Source organism: Poecile atricapillus, chromosome 3 (genome assembly GCF_030490865.1).
Source record: "Poecile atricapillus isolate bPoeAtr1 chromosome 3, bPoeAtr1.hap1, whole genome shotgun sequence".
Lineage (NCBI taxonomy): Eukaryota > Metazoa > Chordata > Aves > Passeriformes > Paridae > Poecile > Poecile atricapillus.
In genome coordinates this window covers 69,709,720-69,733,227 of record NC_081251.1, presented here as the reverse complement: position 1 = coordinate 69,733,227, position 23,508 = coordinate 69,709,720, and the positions used below count along the sequence as shown (strand labels likewise).

General features: G+C 37.1%; 1 protein-coding gene across 4 annotated transcripts in view; it reads left to right on the top strand.

The window, feature by feature from the left end:
- RYR2 (ryanodine receptor 2) overlaps positions 1-23,508 on the top strand; it is a 383,162-nt gene that overhangs the window by 125,147 nt on the left and 234,507 nt on the right. For 2 of the 4 annotated variants that reach the window (XM_058834703.1, XM_058834702.1), the window contains exon 4: positions 11,964-11,984. The exons of the other annotated variants lie outside the window; for them this stretch is intronic. In XM_058834703.1, the coding sequence (XP_058690686.1) occupies positions 11,964-11,984 (21 nt within the window). The remainder of the gene's footprint in view (positions 1-11,963; positions 11,985-23,508) is intronic. 4 annotated transcript variants of the gene reach the window in all.

Below are 23,508 nucleotides of genomic sequence, written 5' to 3'. Positions count from 1 at the left end.
TTCTACATATCTCCAGTTGTATTTTAATGGCTTCTTATAGGGATAGCTTCCTGAAATATTTGGCTAGGTTGGTTTAAAATTTTAAAAAGGAAGGATTCTTTTTTCCAACTCATTGAGTTACAATAGCAAGTTTAAAGAATATTTTGATGAGTGGTGTAAAATGTTACCAGTGTAGGAAGCGCATAGAAGTGCTACAGAGGCTGGCAGTGTGGAAAATGTTAATTGTGTCTGCAGTACTGTGTAGCAAGAAACAAGTCTCCAATCAGGCAGCTCCATAGGATCTCAGCAGCTGGAGCTGGAAGATTACACATGGCATTCTCTGTCTTGAAATGTGCTCAGTGTTGTCAGCCTCCAGGAGTTACCAGTACCTTCTGTGGTAATTAAAGAAAACAACAAACCACGCAAATCCTCAAATTCAGTCAAGATCTTTGTAATGAGAGTTTGTTCCTAACTCTTGCTATCCTGCAGGGTCCAGCACCTTGGGGTGCTTTTGATTCTAATGGTGCTCTATATGCATCATAGATTTCCATATTGTTTAAGTTGAGATGTGAAAAGTCGTCCCCAAAGGGGTAACACTTGAACAGCACCAACAAGGGTAGCATTAAAAGAAGAGATAGAACTGGTGTAGTGAGACTGAGCAGCACTGAGCAGACAGGATTCCTGTCTTGAACAGGAAATGGGGAAGGAATTGAGTTTGGGGAGGGGGTAGGTTCATCTCTGTATTGCTTCTGTGGTGTGTCTGTCACAGCTGCTGATAAGCACGATTTCTTGGTGGCTGTCAGTGATCTCTGCTGCTGAGCAGGTCTGGATAGTGATGTAATACTTGGGGATTCATCTGCATGTATGTGACTGCATCTCCCCAGGGCAATAGGAATTTTGAATCTATGGTGGCTACATCACTGAGAAAATCTATGGTATCTTAGGAAAAATAATAGGTTTATTGAGAGCAGGTGGTATTTCACCTCTCTCTGGAACGAGCATTCATCTGTGGAGAAATGTTTTCTTTTGATGCCCACTTATTCCTTAGTGACTGTGGTAGTGTTGTAGAGAGTCATCAAAATGGTTTGTTTCAATTATCATAATCAAACAAGAGCCTTCCAAGCAGGTGAGTGTATTGATCTTGTATTTAAGTACCACTGTAGTATGAGAGCTACGCTACTTCAGGTCCAAAGTTAACATACCTAGGTTTTGTTTCTCTCTTACCATAGGGAATTACTGTTTTTTAAATAATTATCAGGATGGTAATGCTTGAGCTGGGAGTGGAGGGAAGGAAAGTGAAAGAAATAAAGAGGTTTAAGACTGGGGGTGTTAAGTAAACAGAGAGAGGCTGAGAACAAGGAGCAGCTCTGTAGGCAGAGGTGAGATTTTGTCCCTGGCCTCCAGGTGCCTTATTTGTAGCTGGGTCTGGGACCTGAGCACAGCAGAGAAACCTGAGTGAGCAATGAACCCCCGCTCTTCACAGGGGCACTGACTTACCTTTTGGAGTGGTAGGATCATCCACCTGTAGACCATGAGGATGCCTCAGTGTGTCTCAGGATCCCTCAGCTTTTCCTAAACCCAGATTTTAGTTTTAGTGTTAGAGTGGCCACTCTTGTGAGCAGGGCCTTGTTCCTTCAAGTTTCAGTCAGGACCGCAGGCTCTGGGACAGGGAAGGGAGCTGCCCCTGCCCACAGCATCCTGTGCAGCCAGTCTGCTGAGCTGCCTCTGGCCTCTGTGGTGGGGAGTGGGTTCCACGCCAGCAGGATCCATTTTTGGAGTGTTTGCAGGATCTCAGCCATGATTGAGGCTCCTGCTGTTTTCCTGCAGGCAGTCTGGATTAACTTCTTCTTCAAAAGCATGCCTGATAGATATACGTGTATGCACGCACACACACACATACACACACACATACATATATAGGTTTAAAAAGAGGCAATATGACTCTTCCTGACCTCTTTGTATGCACCTGTCCTTCATTTTTCAAGTGAAAATTGAAGCTTCTGTTTTAGAGTACTGTCAGAATGGTAAGTGAGAAGGGGAGGTACTGTCCCCACATTGTTGGGTTTTTGAACTTGATCCATAAATATTTTTTTGACAAACATGAATAGTTGCTGAGCTCTGAATATTGTCCTCCCATTCCCCTGCAGTCTCTTCTTTCTGCCTGGACTACAGTCTTTTTAGCATTTGCTAGTTCGACAGTTAGTTGCCCTTTAATCTTTTAAATAATAGTCATTCCCTCTGTGTATAAATAGATAAGGCATTGGTTTCCTTTTTTATGTCATAGGGGTGAAAGCTCAAGCCTTATTTTTCTCTATGGAAATAATGTAATTCTAAGTAAGCAGAGCAAAGGAAAGAAACTTGACAAGAACAAAGGGTATTCAGGCTTATGCTAGTAAACCTGTGTTCTAATTATGTTGGCTGTTGTCATCTGCTTCAGTTTGGGGAGTCCTGTACTGTTGCATATGATTTTTGTAGTTATTGCTTGTTGCTGCAGATACTGTTGACGGAGTGCAATGTGCTTGTAATTATGGTGGTACATGCAGCTTCCACTCCTGAAGCAGCCTTTGATAGCTGACAGTCTGTTGACAAATATGCAGAACACTCACTTTTTTTGAAAGATGTTTCTATTTAAAAATATATTGGGATGAGTCACAAGATAACAGTACACAAATAGCAGAAGGAAAGCGATGAATTTGGAAATCTTGTTTTTTCTTAGTGGTGGTTATTTAATGTGGTAAATTGACATAGTCTAGTGTATATGTAGGTCATTTGGCAGCAAACTATTTCAGTTGTCTGGGTATTCATGCATTTTGGTCTTCCTGTAAAATTCCATTTGCAGGTGGTGTTTGTTAGAATGTAAGTGATTTACTGGGTATAACTTGGCTTCTTCAAAAGAACTTGTGCATTTGCCCAAATTTTAATAATGTCAGTAACTGATTAAATCCTTTTCCTGTTCCAAGAAATTTCAGGGGAGGGGGGTTTCTTATTTTCTCTGCTCAGCCATATGTCACTATGTTTTAGGTACGTTACTTAGGGAAATACAAAACCTTTGTCCTAAAGAAATGACTTGGTAGTGGGTTTGGAGATCTTCAGAGGAACATATTAGGTAGCCAGCATTTGCCTCTGCCCAGAAGACCACAGTTCTCTTTCTGTGTGCTTTCTTGGTATTACAGCAAGCAGTATGAGACTCCAGTGCTTCTTTTGACTCTCTGAGTATTCCAAGATACTTTTATAAATTTATAAAGTAAATTTTTTTTCAGGGAGGTGAGACCTTTGCATGGAAAAATACAGACTTGCTGAGTTTTGAGACTGAAGAGCCTTTTTGTAGCTCAGATATCTGACCCTACCTGGTTTGCTGAGTCCTTTCTCAATTCATGTATGCCATGGCATGAGCTGAGAGGAGAAATAGCACATGAAATAAGCTTTCTACTGAGATTTCTTCAGAAATTCCAGTAACTTTTCCAACTTCTCCCAGTGAAATTCTGATTATTTTCATATATGACTTCAAGATTTTATTGGTTTGATGTAAAAAAGTAAAGAAAAATAATGCCTTAACGCATGGATCTAAAAGCTTAAGAAAGAGATTAATGAAATAAACTGTTTTGTGGATCTCCATGGTTAAAATTGATAATTTCTGCTTGATACCATTTATCAGTGAAGTACAAAAATTATCTTGTTTCATGCTAAAATATTTTTCTCTCATCTTATTCTTCCTATTTCTTTTTTTACCCTAGCATCTTACTCACAATATCTTTTACCACAGGCCACTCTTTGAAACCTTTTGTGGCTAGGATATGATAGTGTTTAGGGGCTTTCCACATAACTTGACATGGAAATCTCTTGAGGATTTGAAGGCTACAAATGTAGCTGTTGGTTTAAAGATAGTAGATTAGGAAGCATTTTCTAAATTCTTTCTTACATGCTTATTCTGCTTGTATTTAAAGCAGTTAAATACCTCCTTTTTTTAGTCTAACTGCATTTTATAAAGGAAAATTTCCTTTATTTTGCTTCCTGGTTCTGGGTGGCTTTTTCATTTCCATCAAGTTTTTGTTTTTCTTTTGGCTTATTGGATCACTTCAAACTGAGAATAAGACTGGACTAATCAAGAAGTCAGATTCAGAGAGACAAATATGAGGGAACTGTATTGTAGTTGGAATTTGAAAAGAGCTTCTTGAAATTGGGATTGCGAAAGTGATTATAAAAGGGAGTGATGCAAATTCACTCACGTCTAAGTGAACACTTCAATCTGTGAGGAAGTGCTTAGCTAAAAGTTTCATTTGTTCTGCAGCATGGCATAACCAAATAAATAGACAGACTACTATTGAGTTAATTATCTTTCTAAAATAAACCTGACACTGATTTTTGCACTGATTTTAGACTACAACAATTAAAAATAGGAATCTTTTTTTTAACATTGATATAAAATTTTTTGCTTTTTTCATTAATTCATTTTTCCCTTTAAATTAATAAATTTCCTTTATTTATGCTGTTATCTCTGGATCTGCTGCATATTTTTCCACATCTTATGAGACTGATTGTTTCTATACATTTTTGTCTCCTTCCTGTTACTAACAGGAGATCTTTACTTTGGAGCAGAACTGATTGACTAGTATGCTGCCTGCTTCCTGACACAAGTATCCATCATTTCTTTCCTTCCTTAGTAATATTACTTCTAGAATGTCTGCATTTTCTTCCAAATAACACAAATAACTCCCCCTCCTGCCCCCCACCCCCCCATCAAATTACATTAGAGAAGTACTAAAATGGATACAGAATAACTCAGACAACATGAGAAAATAGCCATCAAACGAAGATAATTTATTTAAGAGTCTCAGTAATATTGTGGTAAAGCATTGTAATTAAGGCTAGGAGTTTTTCAGACTTGTGCATTCATAAATCTGTATCAGACCTTAGTAGGAGAATGAAAGCATTTGATTGCACATGTGGTGTGTGAAATCTAAGCTGAAGTGTTTCTGTAATATGAAAAAAATTAATTTCACAACCTCTACTCCAATAGTTGACAACTTCATTTTTCAGGAAAATGCTGTCTACAAGATACCCATCAGTTAGGCAACGTTCTAGCTAAATTGCATCATGAGCTTATTAACTCCCATCTAATCATCCAGTCATGGCTGATTAATCACTCCTCCTGGCACCTTGTTTTATTAAAATCTGTTTTCTGTGCCGCTGACCAGCAAACTGCTGTCTAATTTCATGTGTGGGATAGTCTTTGCTGTGGATTAAAGTGAAGCCTTTATTCTCTGATCTGAAGGGCTGTGTGAAGGAATCATCACATGCAAGTGTCTTGCATGTAAAATTATCCCTCTGTGTTTAAGGGATAGAGAAAATGTGTGTTTTCTCATGGAGCTGAAAAGCTTTCCTGTGCTTCTAAGGCAGAATGGAGCCATTTTGGGATAGGAATGCAACTGTGGCTGGTGGATTTTTGAATATTCAAATCACCTATCTCCAACTGTGGCACTCTGAATTAATTAATTACTTTGTATTAGTAAGCAGCAAGATAACACGGAGAGCTGGCAGCTTTGTCATTTTCTCAGCATGGGAGGAGGGCAAAAGTAATTTCATCTCTCATGCCAGCGGAAAGAGGTAACGCCTCCCATTTCTTTTAATAAGTGCTGTGTATGTTAATGAATAAGCCAAGTTACCAAGGTACTTCCTTAAAAAAAGTATGAAGATTGGCAGTTAAACGCACTCTTGACAATTTAAGCTCTCTGATTCACACTACAGTAGCCTGGTTAATAACCTATTTGAAAGCTAACAGCAGCTGTGAATATGACAGGCTGAAAATGTTTTCAGGTTTGCCAGAAGAACCCCCACATGTAGGAAGGAAGAGTCAGAAATGAACCAGAGGTTTCTTGATATAGCAAACCAGAGCTGTTTTATTTCCTAGTACTGACCAGAAAGTTTTCTTAATTAAACTCTGAGCAAAAAAGCCAAGTTATAGCTTCTTATTTCTATACTTTGAGTTTTCTCAATAGTCTAAGGATTGTCTACAGGCACCAGTCATAACTCTCTGAAATAACAAAATGCAGTCATTTTCTTAAGAAATTATTTGGCTAAGTCTTTATCAGATGGTGGTGTGTCATAAAGAGGGAGGGAGTTGCTACATCCAACAACATTAGCGTGTACTTACTGCAAGGTCTGCCGTCCAAAACTCGAGTTTACATGGCCTAAGTGCTTCTTACTCCTAAGAGAGAAAGTGACAGAAAGAAGAGGAAGGAGAGGAAGAGGATCTCAGTGTTTAATGCAGTGTGGGTTTTTGTATCATGTAGATGGATGTACATATTTTCTACCAGTGAAAACTGTACGAAAAGATGAGATGGTTTAGAGGCTTGTTCTACTTAAAATACTGACTACTCACAGCTATTTCAGAGATGCCATACTGCAAATAGGAACAGGAAGTAAAACAGTGGGGAAAAAAAGCATGGAGCTTTTACAGAGAAACACGTACTGTCATTTTCTCCTCAGTGCACCTTTTATTTAGCATCAGAAGTGATTGTTAGCAGGCCATTTCAAATAAGGCAAAAAAAGAGTACAGCTTGGCTTTGATCAACTGTGCCTTGATCAACTGCGTGTGCTGGAAAAGATCAAGAATGGCAGGCACAGTGTTTTTGCACTCTGCTTATCCTCAGGGTCAAGCAAGGACGGGAATAAAATCATTATCCATTCCAAATCTTAGAATTGTGACATGCAAATACTTGAGGCCTGGCACATGGTCTCTCCTTTAGTGTGCGCACTGTGTTTGGGATTAGAATGTATGGTGTGAAAGCAAACATTTTTATTATCCTAGACAAGTTTCCTATTTTGGAGGTAGATAGCAGCAAGCCTTACCATGACCCTTGGAATGCTAATGTGCTCAAAGTTTTCTTTCTAGGGTGATGGTCAGTAAAAAAATGATGCTGGGGGAAAAGAAATCACTTTTGTTTTTACTCAGTAACATTTTCTGATCTAAGTGGCATGCAGAGAAGCAATTGAACCAAACAGACATGAAAGCACAGCTCTTGAAGTGTCTTAAAGACAAAAGTCTACACTGGAAGACAACCCTGGGCTGGAAGAGAAGGCATATCATCAATTAGCTTGTTAAGTTTTAAATTCAGGACCTCAAAGGTGTCTATGAAGCTAATCAAGTGTTGTAATAGAAGGAATACAATTCAATTTGGAATCTAGTTCAATTCTACTTATTTTCACTTTGCTTATCTTTATTAAAGTTTTAGACAAAGATTTTGTTATATGTTCTCAATTTCCACAACAGAGAAATGAAAAAAAATATGCAATTTTTGAAATAAGAGTTTGGCTCAAAAAAATGAGTTTCAATGCAAGGGAAGATATAACAACTACTAGTGGATGTTATACATTTCTTCATTGAGATTTCAGTCATGATCCCATCTGTAGATCATGACAATATATTGTAAGTATCATGGCAGTTCTCAAATAGTTGTGGAGAATGTGATTAGCCATAGTTAGCTGAGATTCTTCTATACACTGTGAAATAAAATTCCTTGGTGTTTTTGTGTGCTGCTCAAGAAGATGAAAGAAAACAGAATACAGAAGCTAAAAGCCAGAATTAGGAATGGGAGGTTGTTTTCATGGCTTAAAGTAGCTTACTTTGCAGCTTTTGCACTTGTAATTAATGCCTCTGTATTAATAGATATTCAGCATATGTTCTATGAGCTTGATTTTTGTCAAATTTAAAAAATGAGTTTGTGAATGACTCCTCATAGTGCCAACAAGATCCCTCTTTATTTCTCTTTATTTAGTTCATAGCTCCTTATGGCAAGAGAAAGCAAGGGTAGTGGAATAACATTCCTGCTCTTTTAGCTGCCTTTTATGTCTGGTTAATGTAGTTCTGGGTATCTGCAGTGCTTGGGAAAAGTGATGAAAAAAACAGCTTCCCAGTTTGGATTAAGTGCATTTAAAATGAAAATTTGACTGAAAAGATTAGAGTTCTCATGTGCCTCTGAAGAGAAGTCAGCAAGTGCAGATCACTCTGAAGTTTCTGGATTAGCATAGCAGTAAATTATTAGGTTTTGGCTGTATGTTCTTCACTGAGAGTTCTTACTAGAGCTACATGAAATTTTAAGGGAAGTATTAAGATCCTGTACTATGGTGCTCTCTTCTAGTTCAAGAAGGGAAATTATTACATAATTATAAATGCTTCCTTTAGTCTTTTGCTTGATTCTTAGAACAAAACTTGGAATCATTTGTTTTATTTTTATAGCACTACTTGTATGTTTTAGACACCCAGATATATGGGTGCTGTATGATTTTATTGTCTACTACTCCCTAGTTTCAAATGCCATAATTTTTACTCATTAACTTATGTTTCACGATTATTGTAATATAAGTAGTTCAGCCACTAAATAAATTCCACAGATATTATATCGTTCAATCTTTTCCTAACTCTGATGTTCTCATGGCAAGATAATAATTCCTGTACTCAGAATTGTTGTATGGCAGTGTAGTGACTAAATTTCGATATCCAGCATTTGACAGGGTCATGTTCTTTTTTTTTTTTCCTTTTTTTTAAAAAAAAAAAAAAAATATCTTTTGAGTGCCCAAGTACATGAGGAAAGAATATTTCGAAGTAGCACACTGCCTTTGGGATATATATGTTTTAATATGGATCCTGCATCCTCTCCTGGAGGAAATGTAAATCCAGATGTTCTTTGGGTAAATAAAAAGAGAAAAATCAGAATATACCTAACTAAAGTTTTTTTTTTCCCAAAGAATGTGACTTAATGGTCAGGAGAAAAGATGAGCTGGATGAAGGAAAGTTATTGAATTCCAGGGATCTGGAATTTTTTAGTGACAAGACGAAAATTCCTGTGCTTTATTTAAAAAAAAAAATAAAAAAAATTGTACTGTTCTTTTGGACTGTGTTTAGCATAATGTATGTTTGAAATGAAGCAGTTACTCTGAGATGCCACAGTGAGAGGGAACTTAAGAAGTGACTGCCAGTCCTTGCTTGGTTCTCTCCCAGATTTGCCCTAAACTAGGACACTTCCCATGTCCCCAGCCCTTCCTGAGCTTTAAACCTTCCTAGACCAGTTGAAAGTTCTACACCTCCTAACAGGTGGACAACTCAACAATTTACTGAGTTGAGTAATTTATGGTAAGAATAGGTAATTTCAAGTCCAAGGAACATTAAGCACTCCAAAAAACAGAGGTAACAAATGTGGTCTGGTAGAAGAGAATGTTAGAATATGTTTTCTTGTTTGTGATTTTCTGTTTGTTTGTTCAGTTTCTGGTGTGTATGTGGATTTTTTGTTTGCTTGTTTTGCTAGGTTTTTAAGAATTTTTTAGTTCTCCCCTTGGATTAATGACTAATGCATATATAGCAACAGAAACTTTGAATATTACTGTTTCCTGAATTTGGATGAGTGCTGGGAAATTAATGGGAAAAGTGTTCCTATGGCTTCTAGTCTTGAAGACAGACAAAAGATGGAGGTGTCAGTGTGAAACAGAATCTGTATTTAGATGTGCTGTGAAGGATTTGCTTGCCTGTTTTCTGAATCATAGCCTAAATCTTCAATACAAGTGGTAGACTGAGGTATCCATTGTTTCATTTCTGCTTATGTGAGCTTTACATTTATTTTGTCTACATTAGGACAGTTACTCTTGTATATGTGTAATCTTATTTATTTTTGGATTTCCCTAATCTGCATTCCTAGAAATTTCCAGATGAGTAAATAAAAGATTCTATCATGCTTATGCCTTTTGCCTTCTCCAAATGGGATGCTAAATGTCCAGGTCATAAGTCTTACAGAACAGGCTCCAAAAGCAGACAAAATTTTTATTTTTGTTTTGCACAAACAAGTTTTAGAACTTTAGATAAGGTGGTCTGTAAGAAAGGAACGTCTTCTTGTGACTTGAGTCACTCAGAGAACTCGTGGAAGAAATGTGAGGACAGCAGGACTTGGGAGGGCTCTGATGAAGCTCACAGAAAGCCTATAAAATACAGCTGTAATTTTGAATGGAAGATCTTACTGTGCTGTGCATTGTACCACTCTTGCAGAATCAGATCTTTTTGGATAAATTCATAGCCTTTCCCATGTAGGTGTCAAACTGTACGGGTTGACAGGTGTACATGCACTTTTCAAGTGGCTGTCCTGAGACATATTCTATTTAACTAATGTTATGTAAAACTAATATACCAATGCAGAATTAGTGTGTGCAGTGTATAAATACTTGGAAAATATCACACATGACTTATGAAGCTAACTGGTGTCTGTTTAAATGAAGTAAATGGACAATTCAGCAATTATAAGGCAATTAATTGTAAAGCGGATAATGGCTGCTGAGCTTTGAGTGAGTTCTTTGATAACAGTTGAAGCTGCCTTGTTCATTTACACTGTGGGACAGCACTTTCTTCTCAGAGCAGGGCAATAAAGCACCATCACCTCTTTCTTGCATTGTCACACAGGCAAATCGCTTGCAGTGCTGTTTCTAGAGCATATACAATTTTAACAAAGCAGAAGATGTATCAAAGGCAAGGTAATAAAAATTGTACATAAATAGAAACTACTTGTAGTTTTTATATAAAACTATAATAAATAATAATTTTACTAATTAATAAATAAAACTACTTGTACATAAATCTAACTTGGCTATTCCTTACTCCTTTTTATTTAAGACAGTGTAGTTGCATTTAGATTTAAATCATTGCTTATTTTTATAAGTTGCAAATATCTTATCAAATAATTTCTTATCTTGTATCTGTTTTAAAATATTTAGCTGTTTTTGAGGAGGCATATCTGCAGGTATGGTTGATAATGAAAGTCACAGTAAAGATTGCTAAAAAAATAAATGAAGGCAAATCAGAATTTTGTGTACTAGCAGCACTGAACAAAAATATAAAACTACCCTTTATTTGAAATGCATATTAAAAGTGAGGAAGTTTACCTTGAATGGAGCTATTTTAACAGATGAGAACTAAATACATTGCCTTTTATTACAGTAATTTCACAAGCAAGTTGACACCTAGATATTACTGGTTTTGAAAATTGCTCCTGCTTTGCGCTAAGCTATCTTAAATTATTAAACTTTTATGTGGCATCTGCCAACAAAAGGTCAATGTGTGCCTGCAGTAAAACCACTGAAGGCATGATATTCTGCAGCATTTTCTGTGCAAAGTCCAGAGACCAATCTCCAGATATATCTCTCCAGATATACTGCTCTCAGTGCCAGCTATGTATTTATAGGTAGTGGCATGCTAACTGTTCTAGTTGCTGAAATGTGTTCTACTAGATATTCTCAGTCATTTCTGAGACTGTAAGATAGTCCAAAGACTTTTTAGAGAGAGTAATTTAAAATCTGTTTCCTTTATGAGTGCTGAAACAGTTTTGTTAATATAAGACCTTAAGCTTTTGGAGTTATTCTCACTTTCCCCATAGAAGAAATGGATGCCATTTTTATGTGTTGTTTGCTGTTTTTATGCAAGATATTCTCATATGCTGCAGGTTGTAGGGTGAGGCTTTGACAGGTACCCCTAATTTTAACTTTAATACTTATGGCATTCTTTAAAATGGCAAACCATAAATAGCAGCAGTGAAACCTTTTCAAGTGAGTGAAATCTGCTAGTTGGCAGAGCTTTACTCAGGAGGAAATGGAGATACGATTTTAAGGATACTGTGTTCTGCATTTTTGACTGGTTGGTACTGAGTACAGTGTGGAAATAACTCAGCATCAGTCTTCCTTTGCTGCCTGTTATCTGATTTTAGATGGACATTTTTTACTTCTAGAACTTGAAGTGCTTTCTACAAATTAAAGACAGAAAGTGAGATATTGGCATTTTAAAGAGAAGATGTCAGGAGAATATCTTCATTACTAGAAGCTATAGAATAGAATAAATTTGCTTTCTTACTAGATACATTTCTGAAAATATGAAATGTTAACTTCAAAATAGACTTTGATGTGCTGTATTTAAGGAAAGAGATTTACTGATTTCTTGCTTTTTCTTTCTACAGCTAGTTGATGTGGAAAAATGGGTATGTGATTCTGTCTTTTATTCACTTGATTCCAAATGTTTCATGTTGCCACTGAGTCTAACCTGTCTGTTTTGATACCCTGTGTGTTCATGACCCTTCAACTTGCACGGCTCAAAAAAACCAAAGAAAGAAGTGAATACATGGTCATGTAAAATCTGGTTACTCCTGAATTGTCCTACCAAATTCCATGTTACCACAATGACTTTTATCTCTTGAAATTTGAACACAGAATCATGTAATATAAATGTATAATTATTGCCTTTTAGTTTTGAGCCCTGCTGTCTAATGTTATAACTCCATTCTGTAACCCACCCTGTCTTTTCCAGTATAGACACTGTAATCTTAAACTGCATGACAGTAAGATAGTTAATACTAATAAATAATGTGTGATGCTGTGTGTAGCTGCAAATATGCAAAATATATTTAGTGATGGAGAACAGCCGCTACAGAGTAAAACAATATTTCCTAGATTTTAGCAAATAAAGCACAATTTTCTGCTAAATGTGTTGTTAAGGCCTTTCCTAATGTGTCTGTGTATGCCATACATATTTGTTTAGCAATCTGATATAACTCCCCCCCGTGGGACATATTTATGTATGTTTTTCTTCAATGTAATCTCTAACACCTGTGTTATGTATGAGTTAGTGGTCATAAAATGTGTGTAGAATTGTTTGTTCACCTTGAAAATATTAGAGGTCTCCCTGAAAGCTTGGACTATAATAGGTGTCCTTGTTTTCTTAATACATAGTATGGGCTGCAGATGACCACAGACAACCTCAGATATCCTCTGAAATATGGCCAATAACATAACTATAGCACTGGTCTCATTGTATTTCAGCTAGAAATTACAGAATTTAATCTGTGATTATTACATCTTTATAGTAAGTAGTGACTCAAGTTAGAGCTTGCCTGAAACTCCTGTAGGTAAGTACATTGTTTAAATAGTGGCTTAGACTTCTCAACACCATTTTTACTGTACTCAAAAACATCTGTGTCATGTCACATAGGTAGACCTTTATAATATTTATGAAACAATAACTGTAGTTAAGTATTAATTTTTGCCAATTGTGTCAGTATAACAACATAATATCCATATTCTGTGGATCTGGTATTTAGGACAACCATCAATTGTTATTAAATTGATTTTAAGTATGTTTTTAAGACATACTGATGGTCCGGTTATCTTTTTATTTTGTCCAATTTTTAATTACAATTGAGAAAGCTTGGTTATATGTCTTTTAGATTCTGTTGTTTTATTCCTGTGAAGAATTTTGCTATAAAGAGAAAAAAACAGCAATAAAAATCACGTTCAGTACTATACAGGCACCTCTTCTCCTAGTGTGCAACACATGAAATATTATATGCCAGAAGTTTATTGGTGACACTGACATGATTATGACTGAAGTGTTCATAATCTGTTCATGGAAAGTGTAGTATTAGTTGCATAAATAGAAATCAGAACTGCTATTTTTGTGGTGTTTTTTTCTTTTTTAATTCATAACTTAGTAACATCAAAATCTTCCTTTGGAAAGACTGCTTCATTAAAATGTGTCCTTAAACTATTAAAAAGAACTGTTTCTCATGAGAACAAAGCTAAACGTGTCATTCCAAGTTACACTGGGTAAAGACTTCTGCTAATAGACAAATTCTACAGTACAGAAAACCTCTCTGATGTGGATGAAGTGCACACTGGCTTTACTTCATACACAAAATTATTCTCTCCCAGATGAGGCTTCAGTCTGGCCTGTAAAGCAGCTTTTAAGTTCCTCTGTAATTCCAGAGTGTTCCCAGAGGTCTTATGGTGGACTGGAGGTGTAATGAATTAATGGAGTAGAAAGCTGGCTGTTGTAAAGCTGCATGGTCACTGAGGCAGACATCTCACTCTGACCCATGTATTTCTTGATAAGCCATTTTCCAGTACAGAACATGCAAGGTTAATGCCAGTGTGTGTGGTTATATCTGTCTGTGGAAACCTTAAAGCCTAAGCCCAGAGAGAACCAGCATGTCAGATTAATGAGCAAATTAGTAGCTGAACCTTGCTGTAAGCAGTTTCATGCTGTTCAAAGGATAAGCTAAAGTCATTCACTTCTGAGCTGTTCCAGCCTGTAAAGTGTACTAACGAAAGTTTTAAAAGAAATTACTCCAGTTCCTGTGTACTTCTTTCAATTGACTATAATTCTTGTGATTTTGTTCCAAAATCTTTATTCTACTGAAGGGATGTGCTGGCAGTTGAAGCTGGGTACAAATTAAATGGCTTTAAGATACTGGTTGAACTCTTGTCTTCGTCCTTTTGTCTCCGAGCAGGTGTGAGTGTGAAGGCTTGCAGGTCTGCTTCAGTGCAGAATCAAGCAGATTAAAGACAACTTGCCTAGTGGAAATAAGACATGCTGGTTACCATTTCGTGTCTGAAAATGGCTTTCTGCTTTTTATAAAACTGCCAAGGTGGGAAACCCCCAGTATTTGATCAAAGGGATTTATTCAATTTGAACCAAAATTTAAAAGACCCTGAATGTATTTTCTTTACAGAGAAAATGACAGTAATGAAGTAAGATGAAACTGAATAACACATAGTGAAAGGAATTACTTTAATCTTCCTGACATTTTTTGCTCTTTTAATGTATTTATGAAATAAGGAAAATAAAGTGTCTGTGAATTAGTAATGTGCTTGAAAATTTGTGATCTCAAGGGAGATGTATACTTGCATACAACAGGACTAACATAAAATCACCTGAGTATCTGCCTTGGCTTTCAGGACAACTGCTTAGCTCTGCAACAGGTTCCAGTGTAAGGATAAGAAATTTTCTTGGGTATCTCTAGCATGTGATAATTTGGCCTTTTTTACACATTTGACTACATTTAGTTGGTAGATTATTTTGAAAATTTAAGAGCCATCCAGAATTGTTGTTTTCAGGAGGGATTACTCTGAAGAGCTTTTTACCTGAAAGGGAATGAAGTGTATTGTTTCTTAAATTCCATGTGCAAGGTACAAGAATTTTCATGTTTACCCTGGCTGATGGCAAAGCTATGCTAATTATAATATTGAGGGATTGTCTTAAATTTTTGAGGCAAAGAAACCTCTTTCACTGAGGGTAATGGTAATTTTTTTTCTCTTCTCCTCAAGTAGTTACTATGTTAGATCAGTTTTATGCCACTAGTAAAGCTAATTTTCAATTTATTTGGAGAAAAGAAACTTGCAGAGTAGGGAAATGCACTTCAGACACTTTTCAAAAGAATTGCTTTTGTTGCAGAGGCTTCTAAGCTGAGAAATAGTGAATAAATTCTTGCTTTGATAGTGTAGACTGGATAAATACAACAAATGGACTTTGACTAGAGGAAACAACCTAGGGTTCTTGTAGAGGCTGGAGCCACAAAACAAAGCTTCATCAAGGGAAATGATTCAGGTAATACGTCTTCAATGCTATTAAAATAATGAATTGTACATCAGTACTTTATAATCGGTATGATTTTCAAGCATTAAATGAATTATATAAGGACAATTTTTTCTTCTAATTATTTGCTCACAGTTCATTTGCTTAAATATAGATTGATTTTTCAATCTATTGTGGAAAAATATGTTATTTAATCCCCCAATATAAAGAATTTGCATTCAAATTTTAGATGTAACATAGACTGCAGAGGTGGCTCAATGTAGGGATGGGCAGTGTTAACTCAGTTTTATATGCCAAGAACTCAGTTCTAATACACGCCTTGAAGGAAAATGTGAGATAGTACTGTTTGATGTTAAAGTGAACAGGCATATCAGAATGGAGTGACTATGGAAATGCTTCTTAAAATGCCACATCTACAGTGATAGTTTCAATCACACCTGTAATTCCATTCATAGTGTATTGTATATTTTAGGGGATGCTAATTGCAGCCCAAGCCTAATTCACATCAGCAAAAGAAACTGATACAAACATTTTCTAAGTACATGTTTTAATTTCAAAAGAAATCTTTGTGCAAATTGATTAAAACTTATCTAAATCAAATAGTAGCATTTCCAAATGCATGCTAGGGTTTCTTTGGTGTTTCTCCCTCAGACCCTATTATAAATCTGAGAGTTTCAAGTAGTGTTCTATGTAACTTTGATGAATTATTTTGATGAATTTTGGCGAACTGTCTCCGTTTACTTGTTTTCAATAGTTGTTGGATAGGTTAGTGTAAAGATCTAATATTTCTGCATAAGCAAATGTAACGCTATAAAAATGGTACAAAAGATGTAGTCAGGAGATGACCTCTAAATTAAAGGATTTTTGGCAACTTTCCTATTAAAAAAAAAATCCAAATAAAATAATTTCTCTTTGCATCTAGCCAGAAAGCCCAAGAATTAGGGTGAAGTGATGATAAATTAGAATAGTAAGTGATAAGCTACCTGAAAGCTGACCAAGGAGCCAAGGAATATAATGGCTTCAAACAGCTGTGAATATTTACATTAAAAACAAATCCTTAGCGTCCTCAAATAAACCTTCAGTAGATTTTAAATGTCAATTATTTGCCTTATTTTGAAAAGGAGGAAATAATTAGGAAGATGAATAGAATCACAGGTGTTACATTCTTCAAATACAATGTTTTGAAATTCTGCAAAGGTTTTTTTATTTCTTTTCATTTTTCAAGTCCTGTTCCAAGCCAGTCAGGTATTCCGGCTGCTGTTCTTCCATGGGAGTATTTGTTTGAAATTGAGCACTCACATAAGTATTTGTCCCTGAAAGGTCAGATAGCATATGCAGCTGAAGACTTAATCAGAGGACTATGATTATACTGTTGTTGGTTACATTCAATTACCAGTTCTACCTCTCAGGACAACTTCTGAAAAAATTGGGCACTAGGAAAGCAGCATTAAAAATTAGAGGACACTGATTTCTTTAACAAGTGAGGGAGAAAGTTACATTTTCAGTGCATTTAGTGATCAAGTGTGCATTGGTCTCACTTGTACAGGATTTACTGTACTCACTGCTTACTCACTGCCCTCACCCCAGTCACAACAGAGTGCTTTTACCACTCATTCCTAGTCAGGCTCACTTTGACCTCCAGTACAGTCAGTTGTTGGGATCCCCCTGTCACTCCAGAAATACAAATGGGAATTGAAGGTATTACAACTGTACTTTGGTGTCTAATACAGCCTTTTACAACTGTGGGTCTGATGAGCCCGACACACACAGTCCGGTGTGGTCCAATTGTCCCTTTCATCCACCTTTCTGTGAAGAAAGCCCTTGTAGGCCTAGTAATAGTTTTGACTACTCACTTTTTGTGAATATGAATCAGAAGTCCCTTCAATCAAGGGACTTCTTGATCAAGTAAGATCAACCCTTCTGCTCTGGGGAGCTGCCCACAGGAAACTGGACCAGCAATTTTCCTGGAAGGACCTCGTTTGTGATTGTTTGTCTTGCAACTCACATAATTGTGCCTCTAGGACTGAGGCAAATTTTCCAGCTTAGTTCCTCATCTCCTCTCTGTGGTTACTCAGGTCAAACCACAGAGTGGTGTGTACTCACTGTGTCCTTGCTTTTGAGCAGAGGAAAGCTTACTCCTAGTAGTTCAATAATCAGGTGGGGACTTGGATCTCTTTGATGCTGGAAACATTTTTCCAGATCTGAGATGATGAAAGAAGAAAGATTTTCTTCATGTCCTGGAGTTGTCCAGCCAATTCATCCACCTCCAGCATGATTAATTTCCTCAGGCACTGGATACTTTTCTCCATGGTGGTCTATTTGCCTAGGTGACACACGCTTGAAGGGATACCTTTCTTTCACGTCTGACCGAAGTTGCCTTCATGAACCTAAGGACTTGTACCCCTGTTCCAACCACTTTGTCAATGCTTTGTTACCTGGAAAGGAATCCCAGCTGTTGCGCTTCCTTACCCTCTAATTCCAGGCTCCTGTTCCCATTTTCCCAGCAAGGAGAAGCAAAGTGGCAATGGGCTTATCTAGACAGTAGATAGCAGCTGAAATCTTTTCACACATCTCACAGTTCAGTCAGGGAAAGGGATCCAGTAGCTGGCATTTGTGAGTTTTTGCTCTTTGCTCTTTCTTCTTCCTTCTCCATGTCTGCCTCTTTTCCTCTGGCAGATGGCCCTGCTTTGGAGTAGTCTGCTTTGTCCACTTTTTCCTCCTGCTCCCTCTTAGAAGATGCTTTTTCATCCCTTAATAAATGACCTCACTTTTGCTTCCAATATTTATTTTTTGTGTACTGGGAAGACTGATACTGGCATGTGTTGGTTCTTTGGTTCAGCTGCAGTGCCTGTTGTCAGGGTTGGCGGGGTAGCCACAGAGCCCATAATTTTGCCATCAGATCCAGAGACCTTCTCTGCCCCTTGAAGGTACTGAATAATGTTGAACAGGGCTTGGTAGGCCTAAGTCAGGCCTATGGTTTGTGTCTTTCTGGAGTTGCCAGGATGACAGAATACTTTTCCCAAATATTTTACTAGTTTCTCAGGATTCTGCACTCATTCAGAGGTGTAATTCCAAAATGTTGGATGTGACTACTGTCCTAGGCACTTGCCTATTCTATCCCACACACCCTGTCACTCATCATTATCCAGCCCCAGTGCAGATCTGTGGGTGGTATTCTTAAATAGTTGTTTAACCATAAACAAGACCTGAAACACATTCAGGAGCCCTAGCAATAGGAACATGCTGGTTTGAATTTCCTGAGGATGTTTGGTATTCTCAAGTGCTGTTGTAATTAGCCTGGAGAAGATGGCGGAGGGTACCTCCCTCATAGATTGGCTCTCACTGAAGTAAAGATAAAAGGTGTACTTATTACGAGTTTCCAGTAGATGATTCCTGGAAAACAGAGATGGTGTCAGTGATGAATACAAACTCCAGGTTAGTCTCACAACACTCAAATTTATCCTATCCTAATGCAGTTTTTTAAAAAACAACAAAATAATGGACTTAATCCAGCCCCCAGAGGTGATAAACAGCATGTCAGAGATCATACACCACAAGTAAGATGTTACCTAGTTCAACTTTGAGAACATGTACAGCAGCTGTAAGAAAGATGGCCTTTTTATCAAAGCCTGTTGTGATGGGATGGGGGTGGTGGTTTTAATCTTGATAAAGGTCCATTCTGTACTAGATGTAAAGAAGAAGTTTATTATGATGAGAGTGGTGAGACACTGGAGCAGGTTGCCCAAAGAGGTGGTGGATACCCCATCCCTGGAAACATGCAAGGTGAGGTTGGATGAAGCTCTGAGCAACCTGTTCTAGTTGAAGATGACCCCCACATCTCATTGTGGGGGTTTGGACTAGATGATCTGTAAAGGTCCCCTACAACCCAAAACACTCTATGATTCTACATTTCCACGGAATCTGAGAGCAAATAAATCAACATTGTGACCAGAGACTAATAAACTAATAAAACGAATGCTTATAAATAATTCTTATAGTCAGCTATATTGTTATCTCAACCCTTTGTGCCCCGTTTTGGGCTCCAGAAAGGACTGATGGGATTTAAATCTGCAGCCAGTTAAATACTACACTGCTAGGTCACTGCCTCCCCAACCACCAATAGGATGAGGGCAAGAATTGAGAGAAAAAAAAAGGTAAAATTTTTGGTTGAGATAAGGACAGCTTAATAGGACAGAAAACAAAATATTAATAATCATAATGAAAAAAGAATTAGGATATTCAAAGCAAGTGATGCACAATGCAATTGCTCACCGCTTACCAACTGATGCCCTGCCAGTTCCTGAGCAGTGGCCCCAGGCCAGCTTTCTCCCCAGTTTGTATACAAAGCATGACTCTAGATGGTGTGGAATATCCCTTTGGCCAGTTTGGGTTGGCTGTTCTGGCTATGTCTCCTCCCAGCTTCTTGTGCCTTCCAGCCTACTCCCTGGCAGGGTGATAAGAGAACCTGAAAAGTCCTTGACTTAGTATAAACACAGCTTAGCAACAACTAGAATATGTTACTGACACTGTTCTCATCCTAAATTCAAAACACAGCCCTGTGCCAGCTCCTAGGAAGAAAATTAGCACTGTCCCAGACAAAACCAGGACGGGAAGTTAGAATTGCTTTAAGAAATTTGAAATTATATGTGTTTTCTATGTTTAATTTTCATATATGCATTCTGAATTGCTAATTTTATTCTGGAAACTCATGTGCACAATTGTCCTGAGACACAGAGAGCAAGTGTTCAGGAGCAGAAAGTTCTTCCCTCTGCTGAGAATGAGTTTAAGACATTTCTTGTGTAACAAGCCTGTTGTGTATGTGAAGTACATAATTTCTGCTGCTTTTTTTCTTTCTCTCTTTTTTTTTCCCAAGATGAGAGTTAATGTTTTTCAAAGGAAACATTCTCCTTTAGCTAAGAAGAGATTTAAAGGTCTAAAAACCTTGGAGGATGTTGTTGCAGAACAGTATGACAGGAGTGTCCAGAACCCTCTGTGCTGACCATTTGCTTGCAGCTGTGGCCCTCACAGGTCATGATCTGTAACTTCTCAGGCTTGGCATTAGCTTTCACAGGGGCATTCCTTTGCATTTGTGGGCATAACATATGTTTAAGTATTTGCCATGAAAACATTTTTGCAACAATTAAATTTCAGAGTATGGTGGTTTCTTAAAGGGATGGATGGATGGATGGATGGATGGATGGATGGATGGATGGATGGATGGATGGATGGATGGATGGATGGATGTTCAAACTTCCCTCACCCACTGATGTATTTCAAGTTTTCATGAGAAGGTCTGTTCATGACATATCCTAGCTCTAAGAATGACATGTAAATTACCTTAAAAATGATTAAGTAACCAAAGTAGCTTTAAAGCACATGATATGACTGACCCAAATAGATGATAGTGGCTTCTCTCTCATTGGCTGTAGTTCATTTAATATATCAGCTGAAGAGAATGAATTGTTAAATCTGGTCTTTCAAAGAATCCAGCACAAGAAGCTGCTGTATTATTTTAGTAGCCAATGGAAGATATAAACTATTCACTTTAATTTGAAGGTAGTTAAAAGATTACAGTCAAGCATTTAAATAAGTTATCAAGAAGAGAACCAGAAGGTTTTACAGGGCTGTTGTTTAATGTGCTTGTAATATGGAAAAAGCAGTGGGGTTGTGTAATTCTCAGAATAAAATTTTATATATGATTGACAGTTGGAAGAGACTGAGGTTTTTTGCTGTATCTAATGTCCTTGATAAACTGAGAGTGTGTTGGCAAGTGAAAGTCTGTATTGACAAATGTAGGAAAGGATTTGTTTGAATTAATCATGCACATAAATTTTTTATGTAGTAATGAGTTTACACACGTCCTACTGTAGAAAGTTCAGCAAAGATTCCTGGTTAGTTTCTGGAGCCACCCAGTAAAAGCAGCAAAATTTCAGAGTGACAACTACAAAGCTATTCTGATAAAAACCAAATAGACATAAAAGAAGAGAAGGAGAGTAGTCTTTGAACATTTTAAGATGATTAGATTATAGTTTTTTTTTTCTTTTAGCTAGAACATCTTGTACATCTTTGAGAACAGATACTTCTCTTTAAAAACGCACGTATCAAATGAAAGCAGCCAGCCTTGCTTGGAAGTTCTCCAGTTAGAATATCTTCTCATTTGGGATGGAGACAAACTTCAGTCCTCAGATTCAACCTTTGTGATATCAAAACATGAACTGATGAGGTCAAAAGGGGAAAGGTGGCCATAAATCTCTGACAAGGAAAAGCAATTCACTGCATGTAACATATAATTCTCCTTTTGTTCTTGAGCAACCTTCATGAAAAGGAGCCTAAAAATGTCCATCATCTTCTAGATCAGCCATGTGGCACTTGGTTTTTCAAACCAGCAAATGAAGTCTTACTAATACTTAAGTTTTCTTAATTTATTTTGCATTTGTATACAATATGTTACTACAGTAGCTGTTCTTCAGCACTTTGAGTGCAGGATTTAACAACTCACATTGTACTTGTTAGAAACTCATCAGAACAAGTTGTTTAAGATGGTCAGGCACAGGTCCTGTTTTACCTGTACTGTGTTTAATCTTTAAGCAATAGGCATTTCATGTGCTATGCTATTTCAAGCGAAGAAAATTCTGAGAAAAACATTACAAAAAAAAAAAAAAAATAGGATAAAGCCTTGTTCAGAGTAGCTGTTTTGCTTTCTAGCATAAGCTATAATTATGTTAATTGCAATGATAAATGTTCCTTTTAGATGTGGTTTCTACTAAGTGTATCCCACTCACTTTTTCAGGGGAAACAAACCCCATTTTTTATGCACCTGAAAGCAAATGTTCATTTCATATTTTCTCTTTTCCCCCCTTCTTATGGATCTATAGAACTTTATGATGAAGGTAAGGAAGTTAAACATTTGACATGATACTTCCTGTGGATTCCTACAATTTAAATTAATGAATTCACTTTAATAATTTTCAACATCAGCATCAAACTCACCTTCTTGAAAATAAAACATACTGAATTTCTTTAAAAAAATTGAATTTAGAAACCACAGTGACTAGTTTGTTTTGGGGTTACGATTGTGAAGGACCAAAGGCAGGCCATGGAATAAGGATGTTAGCTTCTCTAATTTTCACTTCATACTAGTCCTTTCAGTAAGAGTGTAGCATTATGTGCTAGATACAAAGTCTTGAGACAATGAATAAAGAACAGAAGTTACAGTAAAACATTTTGGAAGGCAGGGACAGCACACTGTTTCTTCTATCACAAGGATGCTGTTCTGATGGTTTGGTGTCTCTCCTATGGGGTGGTTGGACAGCCTTTGGAATGGGGCTGTCACTGGCATTTGCTGGAGCTCTATTTCTTGGGGCTGCTTTTTGTCTTTTTGACTTTTTTTTTTTATGTTTTGTCTCCTTAAGACTATGACAAAGCACTTGGTGAACCTCCAAGCATTTTGAATAACTGACATTAAACAATTAGCTGCAGTTTTCTCCAAAATGTGTTGCTTATCTCTTTTCTACTTTAATTACCAGTCTATTCCCAATTCAGCTTCTAAACTGATTTCTGTGCTGATTTTCATCCCCTAAGAGTTTACTTTTCTATGGTACCATCTTGCTTCACTGTCACTCTCCAAAAGTGAGCAATTCTCAGCTAGATAAGCAGTTCTGTTTTAAGAGCTGGATTTAATGATGTCAGAGGAGTTTTCTTAGCATGATTCCTCTGCTGATCCATCTTTTCTGCCCACTCGGCTGTCTGTCTTACTCTTTATCTGTGAGTTTCTTTCTCAAGTGACAAGGATGATTCACATTCCTTGTACCATGCAACAACAGAAAAAGCTTAGTCACGATCCTTAACCTGTGAAAAATGCCTCCCTCCTCCACTTATTTAGCTCTAAAATAACCAGGAAGATTTTTATTATTTCTTCTATGTCCTATGCTGATAAGGAGGAGGAGAATGGGGGAAGAGAAATCCTCACTAGGCTAAAGGAGAAATCGATAAATTTTATCTTCCTGGACAATTTCTTTTCCAAAACACTGGAAGTACTTGAAAGCAGGCATTTGTAATGGAAGTATTACCTCAGCCATAAATATAAATGTTTGTTTTACATATAAATATGGAACCAAACAATCAATATTATTTAT